General features: G+C 35.6%; 1 protein-coding gene across 3 annotated transcripts in view; it reads left to right on the plus strand.

Annotated features, from left to right (window-relative positions):
* LOC127626747 (RNA binding protein fox-1 homolog 3-like) overlaps positions 1–9,598 on the plus strand; it is a 649,289-nt gene extending 639,691 nt beyond the window's left edge. For all 3 annotated transcript variants that reach the window (XM_052102758.1, XM_052102757.1, XM_052102759.1), the window contains one exon: positions 5,071–9,598. In XM_052102758.1, the coding sequence (XP_051958718.1) occupies positions 5,071–5,073 (3 nt within the window). In that variant the 3' untranslated portion in view covers positions 5,074–9,598. The remainder of the gene's footprint in view (positions 1–5,070) is intronic.
* The last annotated feature ends 905 nt before the right edge of the window (positions 9,599–10,503 follow it).

Here is a 10,503-nt window from a genome sequence, read left to right on the forward strand (position 1 = left end):
AGAATAGCATCTCAGAATTCACAACTCATCGAACCTTGAGGCAGATGTGCTACAACAGCAGAAGGCCATGTTGGACATTTTATTATATCCATAGTGTTCCTAATAAAGTGCTCAGTGAGTGTATGAAACAATGTGCTTGGTAATGTTTACTAATGAATTTAACTAACATTAACTTATGATCTGTTAAATATTATGTAATGTACATTCAAATACTTACAAATATTGTTAAAGTTTGATTAATATATGGCCTTGCACTTCTTAATATCAAACAATTTTAACAAATGTTTTATAATGAGTAACAGATCGTTTGTTATTGTACAATGCTTACAAATGTCATTCAGTTTGATCATAAATGGGCTCATGCACTGTTTTACATTTACAAATGTTTTTTTAGAAATGTTTAGTATTTTTCACCACTTCAAACACTATTCATGTTCACAAATTATTCATTAATGTCAAGCTAATTAGTAACCAAGGACTGTAAAGTCATGCAATTACATATCTTTTCAAATCATTTTATTTCTTAATCATTTACAATATGTAAATGTTTAATGACATTTGTAAGCATTCAAATATTAATTAGAAATGTTTATAATTTTTTAAATATCAAAAAATAAAAATATTTTTAGATGTTATAAAGTGCAAGGTGAAATGTAAAATGAAAGCTTAATAACATCTTTGATCTGTTAAGCATTATATGATATGTTTTTGATGATTTATTAATGAAAGTTATTATAACAAATAAATGTAACTAATTATTGAACATTTATGTCTTTTATCAAATTATACACTCACTAAATTGCCCGACGTGGTCTGCTGTTGTAGCCCATCTGCCTCGTGGTTGGACGTGTTGTTCATTCTGAGATGCAATTCTGCTCACTGCAATTATAAAGAGTGGTTATCTGAGTAACAATAGCTTTTCTGTTTGCTCGAACCAGTTTGACCATTCTACGTTGACCTCTCTTAACAATAAGGCATTTCCATCCACAGAACTGCCTCTCACTGGATGTTTTTTGGCCCCATTCTGAGATCTGTAGTTACAGAAATACTCAAACCAGCCCGTCTCGCACCAACAATCATGCCACGGTCGACAAAAATTAGATCACATTTTTTTCCCCATTCTGATGGTGGATGTGAACATTAACTGAAGCTCCTGACACATATCTGCATGATTTTATGCACTACACTGCTGCTACATGATTGACTGATTAGATAATTGCATGAATATGTAGGTGTGTAGGTGTTCCTAATAAAGTGCCCAGTGAGTGGATACAATTATAAAAGCATTTTTATTTTACCTTGGTCAAAGTTGTGTCACGTCTAAAAAAACTTTAATAGTGGTGAAATTACTGTAACGCACAGCCTCTTGTTGCTTAGTCTTCCTTTTGTGAATATAAATAACATTTTAAGAAATCAACTTTGAGGATTTTTCTATTGCCTTGAAAATGTGAGAGCCATTCATGGCAGAATACCAAGCTTAGCTGGGCTTCCTAAGAATATTACAGACATTCCTGAAACATCCCTGATTGCTCACCAGAAACCAAAATTCAAAAGCTTGTTATCTGTGGGAATGGAATATCTTTGCTACCCAAAGTATTTAACATACACTGTAAATAACATTAAAATGTGTTCTGTTTTCTCTATTCAAGCTTTGACTATATATTCTTTCTTGTTTTACTTTACCTTTTTGTTATGATGTCCTATTTAACAATGCTTTATAGGTAATTAAAAACAGTACATGAATAACACAAGTGTGTTAAGAAGACAACAGCGCCACTACAGAGTACTTCAAAAACATATCTATATGGGATAAAATACAAAGTCTTTCTTTTTTAAACTCATAATACACCCTAAAGAATACTATGTGGTGACATTTTTATATTATATAACAGGCTTTAAATCAAATTTGTTTATATCTTTTCTGATGAGGGGAGAGAGCATAGTATGCAAAATGTGTTTCTGAGTCAGTAACTCTGTGCTGTGTGTTTTGAGCTTTTTAAATGTATGTCCTTTTTCCAAATAGCGGGAAGGTATTTAAGCTGCCCTCTGAACATGTATGTGGCTGACACAATTTTAATTGACTCCATTGCATTCTCCAGATATGTTCTGAGGTTGATTGTAATTTTTTTATAGTGGTCATTTAATTTTAAATGAATCACATATTGTGTTCTGTGATTTATTTGCCCTCAAAAGTGGCAAAACTGTTTAGTTTAACCATGAAACCCATGCTTCCTCTTGGTAAATATCTATGCAGAATTGTAAATGAATCTGATTGAGTTAACTCATGCAAAAGCCGATCATATTCTCTACTAAGCATTTCCATCTCTATTTCAGACAATTAAACAAATTAAGCGACTATATTAGGACTCAATCACCCATTTATTTAATTCCAGCATTAAAACAGAGAGAGGAAATACAGGGCTGGGCATGAAATGACTGCTGAGAAGACACTTTGCAGTCTTCAAAACGAATGTGTGAGCTTGCAGATTGATAAGATGGAAGTCTTCGTCTTGCATGGACGCTGCAGTTGGCCATTAAAAGATTGCCTGTTTAATTAGCTCTGTTAATGCAGTCATTTGTAAGATGGCACCCTGGGCCAGGGGCCAGTCAATCCGGCAGCAGATCTTTCATCTCTCCCAATTTGATGGCACAAATGGTAATTTACTATGAGGTCTGTTTGAGAGTGCAAACAGAACAGAATTAAAGCTACAAATGTATTTTATTTTATTCAATATTAAATTGAGAAAAAAACCTAAATCACATTACTTATTTCTCTGCCACCCTTCTGCTGATCCGCTCCCTACAACTGCTGAAATAGCGTAGAATTATGTCAATAATAGACCTTAACTGGGCAATAACACAGTTTAATATTACATCTGCTGTATATCTTCTCTTACCTCATTAACTTTCTGCATTTTATAGAGTCATTTAAAATTGTGTCTATTCGATGTGTTGTTTCATTGTGCCATTTTCTTCTGTATGGATTTTTAGAAAATGTTTTTAAAACAAAATAAGCAAAAAAGGTACTCTTTGTACATAATAATATATATATAAATATACTGTATGTGAGCCCATATTGCAAACATCTTTTATATGTATAATCCATAGTATTAAATGTGTACTTGCTGTCCATTTCATGTACATTGTGTTAGGAATTTCCAGATCGCATCATCTGGTAAAACCCGACTGGTACTCCATTCTGCTCTCATATATCTATTTGTTTTTGGACTCTAAAAATTCAGTACTTAAAGCTATGTACATAAGATAAAAATATAAAATACATAAAAAACATTTTGTGTCTAAATAAACAAAAAATTATAATCTGTTTACTTTTTTAGTTTTTCTACTGTTGATACACATGAATGTCCATTTAATAAAAGTGTGTAATTCAGTGTGATTCAATATATAAAAAATAACACATAAAAAAGAATTGTGCAATTAACAAGCCTTTCCCTGCAAATATTCATTTATGATTAATTAGATTACATTTTTATTTTATTTTTAATTAATTGGCATTTCATGTAAAAAAAAAAAAAGAAATTATAATAATTTGACATCCATACATATAAAGCATGTACAAAATTGCAAAAAGTAAATTAACATTTATTTTACATTGTTTTTTATCTAAATTTACAGAAATATTTGAAAATGCAATAAGTGCAAGATATCAGTCAAGCTGACATTGTTATCAGCCTGGCAGATATATCTGTCAATCACTATTCAGTAATATTTATAATTTTAATTCTCATATTCATTGTTTTCTTTTTTATTATTTATTTATCAAAATACAAAGTTTTCACATGCTGTCAGTTTTGTCATAAGTTACTACTCTTACAAAGAGGCTCTTTACTGTGCAGTTGACAAGATGTATATGTTGAATAAGGGGCTTAGTATGTATCATGTTTGCAAAAATGTTTGGCTTTCATCGGCAGGGCTGACCACCAGAAGTTTCTCCGCTGCAGCTCTATCACGTCTCCCTCAGTCTATTTCTGTTCGTGTTTGTCAAGCAAAAACTCAAGGAGCCTCCCATGTCTGTTCAAGAAATAATACGCCCCAAGCAGAGAACAGAAGCCCATCATTGGGCATGATCAGTATGCCAAAGCACATCTGTGTGCTCCTCCAGGGCTGGGCAAAGAACTACAAAGTCATGTTAAAATTAAAGTCAGCCCGCTCGCTCTTCTGAGGCTCCTCCACACGGCACCACATCTCCCTGAATTAGAGAGCTTCTGTCGAGACGAAAGCCCCCAGGATACCCGGATCTCCTCCTCTCTTTCCCTCCCTTTCTCCTTTGCCTTTCCTGTCCGGTGGACATCTTTTCAGCCTTGTACTCGACATGGCAACCACCAAGCCTCTGATCAATCCGGTCGTCTCATTATGCAGAAAATTTTGCAGAAGCTCTCCCCGCTGAGCCGTATTTTCACTTCAGTTACTCTAATCCAGGATTTGGGAGATAATTCCACAATGTGTGTTTAGTGTTACACCCAAGGATTGTTTCTGATATTGAGCTGGTGGTGCATGGAAGATAATGTAATCAGAATAGGTTTTTTCTTGCTACATGATTTGCATGTTTATGGCATAATTAGTTTCTTATAGTTAATATAGTGGGGTCCAAAAGTCTAAGATAAGGAATTGAAAATGGTAATGTACTGTATAACAAAGAAACGTTATAATGTAAAATCTTCTGTTCTGTTCCTAGGTTAACTTCTTTGTACTAAAGATCAGGTTTATTAGCTTCAATTGAAGCACACACGATGCCCTTTGGAACATTCTTAAATCATGCTGGAATAACATGGATCAAGTTTTACACAAATTGTTCCATGCCAGATTAAGCAAAATAGGGACATTACAATTCTGTATAATTTTTAGTTCAACATTTCACTCAAGTTGTTTTGCTGATAATATAATTTGTGATAAAAAAAAAAAAAAAAAATGCAAAATAGAGGCATTTTCACTAGCGTCCTCAGACTTTTTTACCCCACTCTGTGTGCATGCCAAATACAATCTGCATGAGGCTTTATATCTTATAATGCAGATTGACTCATGTTTTTATTATTCCTTTTGTGTTTATAGTAAATATAAAGAAAGAAGACAAATGAGAAGAGATGGACATCAGCTAAAAAGGATAAAAAATGATAAAGGATGAAAAGAGTCAATGAAAAAAAAACATACAAAAAGAAGAGGAAATCCTTGCACCGGGGCTGTCAGGAAAAGGCATTATATATCTCTGTGGGGATGCGAGACTGACACAGCCAAGCTGTGGATGGGAAGTTGGGTTAGCTTTCACCTGGGACAGCCTTTCGGAGAAGAGCAGAGGTCATCATAAAACTTTTTATTTTTCTAAACTTTTTTAAGTTTATGGTTTCAAAAAGACGAAAAGATGAGTGTATATATCTATATAGCGATATATATGTATGTATAAATATGTTATAAAAGAGAAATGAAGAAAATAAAAAAACTCAATAGCAACAGAGTGATGAATTAGCGCTGTAGGAGGGGGGGGTGGGGGGTGTACCTGTTGTTGCTTCACACCCCCTACCCCCCTCCCAATGTAGACCTCCTTGTCCTGCCTGCGTCTAGAGGATGGGTGGGCCAAGGAGGGTGGGCGGAGAGGCTGAGGGCCCAATAGACACGATTTCATGTGGCCCCTTTTCATCCAAAGCCCTTCAGTACGGCATGGATGGGTCTTCCATTTGCAGGATTTTATGGGTTCAACTTCCTATTGAGCTGCATTGCTTCCTAGGGAAAATGTCAATGGCCTTTAATCGCTAATGTATGGGTGGTGAGATATCCTTTTTCTAACCATCCTGTCTAGATGTTAAATAAAGGCATATGAACTTGCATGGGACTCCAAATTTCCATCAGAAGATCCACTTTACAGAGATGTTATGAACAATGACATAACTCAACAACATCAGGTTGCAATGTTGTGAAGGTCTTTTATCAAGTTATATAAGTGTCATATTGAATGGGACAAGCAAAGACAATGTAAATATACCAACAAATCCCAGTTGACAATAGATAGTCTCAAAGTAGGAAAGGGGGCCACCAGTAGTTCTCAAGACCCATCGACGCTGTCATCCCTCTGTTGTTTGTAGCACAATATAAAGTGGCCCAATGAGGTGAAACACAGGTGCAGATTTTACAAGGATGTGTGTGTGTTCTTGTGTGTGAGGATGTGAGTTTGGGGGGGAGGTGGGGAGTTTGAGGCAGTTATGGGCTGAGAGGGGCTTTATAGAGTCTCGCTGGGCGCAGCAGCCCAAGAGCCCAGAGCTACCAAAAAGCATTTCATTGTAGTGTTGTGGAGGTGGCCGTGCTGTGTAGTAAACACTTTTGTATGTGGTGTCAGGGGCTACAAATTAAGAAAATTGGAGCTGTCTGCTCGGTATTGTCACAGGAGTTTCGCTATCCATCTTGGAAATGGGTTCCCGCCCGCTGCAAGGTGGAAAACAACGTGAAACGAGCGGCGGTTTGGTCATGGGGTTTGTGAGCAAAGTTTCAGTAAAGATCTGTTACCTTTATACTTCTACCGAGCTCCATTTCAGTGACATCATTATATATTTCAACGTTGTACTAATTACATGCTGCTCAGCCTGGTCAAACGTCGATTGTAGCCATTTACTAATGTTGTATTATTGTATTACCAGTATGAAAAACATTTATATATGGATATATCTATTTGTGAATTTGCGACCTTTCAAGAGGATTGTATCTTTTCATTTTCATTGGTGGTCCAGGTTTATTTTTTGGCAGCAATTTATGCAAGTACTGGGAGATTTTCACTTGTGTGGTGTTGTTTCCATTTGTCTGTATCTTTGGTTCAGCTATTGAATGTAATTCAAACTTTTACGTACATGTCTTTGTTTTATAAGCAGTACTTTGTAAATGTGTGAACATGGTAAAACAAGTCTTTGTTCTGAAGATGGACCTGATGGAGACACAGTCCAGCAGACACCTCTCTTTTATGACAGGAGCACTCCAGTTAGCCGATGGTCATTATCCTGACCCTATAGGACACTGACAGAGAGACATAAAATTATCGGATGAGTCTGATAATGGTTTACGGATGACATGTTCTAACCAGATCGGAATTATGCTCTTTGATTTCTATCGAAAAGATTTTTCACATTTTTTTATTTTCCTTGATGCAAATGGTGAGCAATTGGACCCACATTCAGAAGTCTCCTGTCAAGAGGTGTCATTCTATAATATATGTAAAAAAAAAAAAAAAAATGGGAATATGTTATTAATGTGAAATATGGTTGATTTCCTGGGAAAACAATACACTGTAAAATGTTTTGTTTGGTAACCTAAAAATGTGCTTCATGCGGTAACATCTCAAATGTCATCATTTACTCATCCTAATGTTGTTCCAAACCCTTATGTCTTTATTCAGTGGAACAAAAAAAGGAGATTGTGTCTTCTGCAGTCAACAATTACACTTTTTTTCTATACAATGAAAGTGAATGGTGACTGAGGCTAACATTCTGCCTATCATCTTTTGTGTTCAAGTAAGTAATTCATACTGGCTTGGAACAACATAAAGGTGAGTAAATGAATTTTGTGTAAACTACACCTTTAATATGACTGAATCAACCTGACTACATATGAAAGTAATTTATATGGGTGAGATCAAGTAGAAGTAGCTCCATAAATTACCAACTGCACGTTTTCACTTTTTACAGTGTGTTTTGGCTCAGTGAGAAGAATCGTACATTTAGTAAACATATAAACAATCCATCTCTACAGACAGCATTCCCAAGCTTTGCAAAATCATGTGCTTCCTTGGACTCAGGTGTTACATGACAGAACCGATGTGTTCCCTTCCATAGATAGTGATCTTACTCCTCTGTGCTGCATTTCTCCTCTCAGAGCAAAACGTTATTTTCTACAAAGCTGGTGACACCTATCTCAGCGACTGTACTACTTTGTTACCTAAAGGATCATCAAAGACAACCATTTTCTTGAGATTGGAGGCATCCGTTCGCCATTGGTTAGCGATGCATTAGCCGTGGTGAATGGGAGCTTTTGTGGCCAAGATGCGTTGTTTCAGGGACACTATAAACCGAGCATGGATTCTGCTCTGGAAGAGACTGTGACTGAACAACCTAACAAAAAGATGTCAATTCTACAGAGATCCGAGACCTCTGGGTTTATTTCTTTCCTTTAGTCCGTATGCGACATTACTTGTTTACATGTCCTTTTTCAACCCTGCTGTGAGGTATATATCAGCTTTCGCTATGTATTCTTTGGCTTGTTGTCTTCCCTATGCTCTCTGTTCCTATCAAACCACGCAAATCCCATTTACCTGAGCACCAAAGCCATTCACCGTCTTCCTCAACCCAAAGCAGAGAACCCATGCAAAATGTAGTCTGCTTATAGTCTCTTCTCTGAAACTCAAGAAACGCATGCATCTGCCACTTCTTCCCTCGTCCAAAACATCCTTCCAAACAATTCTGGTAATTTGCTCCAGATATTAGGGAAGGTTTAAAACCAGCTATGCAGTTGACCTATTGTCTGCACAGCTTCAGTTCCCTTGAACTTCATTCAAATACAACCATGCCAATGGAAATGACAAACTTATCCTGGCAAATGCTTATCCCAACCCAATTTATCACACTAAAAAGAAAAAAAATTAACTTCTGCCAACCTGATTTCCCTCATTGTCATTGCCAGATCCCCGAAGCACAAACGTTTGAATGGAAGTTGAGTTAGATGTCTCAGTGATAGTTACTTCCATTTAAAGAGAGAGTGTGTGTGAGAGAGTATGTATGTGTGCTTCTAGCCCCTTTGTTTTCTACTAAAAATATACAAAAGCTACTTCATCTGTCATCTCAATATAAAATGTATTATATTAGAAAAAGTTTCTCTTCATGTGCAACGCAAGCTCAACGCAGCAACAAATCTAATTTAATTATTCGCTTTTGTTTGGTTTGTTTGTTTGTTTTTTAATTTTGTTTGTCTTTCTTTGAATTTTGAAGTTGTTCCAAGTACATACGAATAAAAGGGGAAAAAAAGCAAAGAAAAAAGAAACCATTATAAAGTATTCTATTTAAAATGAGATGACTAAACTTCTGCTGTCCTGGCTCTGTACTCTCTAAATTTCAGTTTTCTTTCTGTATGCATCCAATGTGCTTCAGACAACCAGTATTGTTTATTAATGAATCATTATATTATTATGATTATTATTATTACTATCATGATTAATATGGTTATAATAAATATTTCTTTCTTCAATAACAGAGACTCAAATCTCTGAAGTTGTATATGGCATCTGGCTTAAACATTCTCTGTGTACATTGCATGTACACTGAACATACTTTATATAACATTGTTGCATAATGTTGAATGGGTTAAACTAATGTTGACCAGGTTTCTCTATGAACTAGCTTTAAATCCTTTAGCATGTCCTGGATTAATTGCACCACTTCATTGTCTGACATAGATAGATAGATATTTATTTAATTGTGGTTTTAATCAACTTCAGATGATATAAATATTGTTTTCAATGCGCTTTAACAAATTAACTATACATATAGGAATTTCTTGAAATATAAAGACAAATTAGTAAAGTCTATATGTACACAGACCCCCATCTACTAACCCTGGTTCTTTGTACATGTTATTCTATTTAGTAGATATATTCTGTCCAAATCTAAAAAGAGAATCACCTTGATTAAAGTTCAAACTGTGAAGTTTGTCTATCAACACAGATCAGCATCTCCCTTCTCTCCTTTTTCAAATATTTGCTACTGAACGGTCCATAAATGCAGCATATCCAATATTAAACATGGACTGTCTGAGCATATGTTCCATCTTAAAGTAGCCTTTGACCTTTTATAAACTCTTGTCACCAAAATATATTTGACTCGAGTCTTTGTCGAAGCTCCTCCATATGCGTCACTGTCAGTGTGTAGAATTGAGAGTTAAAGGGATGATGGGAGTTTAGACCAATTTGTCTTTTGTTCCCCAAGGGCCACAAGATAAAGTGCTTGTGTCCATCTCCACAACGATCATTTACCTACACAAAGTAAACACACCATCCATCCCCTTTTGCACCCTACAAAACAGCGCAAAGATGTTTACATACCTAAGCTAACTAACCGCTTTCCACCTCCAACATTGATCTCATGGTGCAGTACTTTGTCATTCCCTCATTACACAGGCTATGGAAGGTCTCGTCCAATCAAAGAGGACTTCACACCTCTTCTTGATGTCACCAGAGGATCTGCTAGAAAAAATAGAAAACAAATAAGAAGATTGTCCTAGAAGGACAAAAGAAATAGGCACACAGCTTTTATTTTTGTCTCTTTGTCTCTTTTGTATGCCAATTTATTGATTTGTAATCAAAGAATGAAGCGGGTCTCTACCTGTTTGAAATAGAAATGCAAAGTAGAGAAACATTTTAATAAGATCTCCATAATAGCTTTACTCTTTCTCAGATTGCAGTGATATTAAAAGGATAGTTCATGCAAAAAATTAAAATTCTCTCATCATTTACTCACC

This window comes from Xyrauchen texanus, chromosome 33 (assembly GCF_025860055.1).
Source record: "Xyrauchen texanus isolate HMW12.3.18 chromosome 33, RBS_HiC_50CHRs, whole genome shotgun sequence".
NCBI classification, from domain to species: Eukaryota; Metazoa; Chordata; class Actinopteri; order Cypriniformes; family Catostomidae; genus Xyrauchen; species Xyrauchen texanus.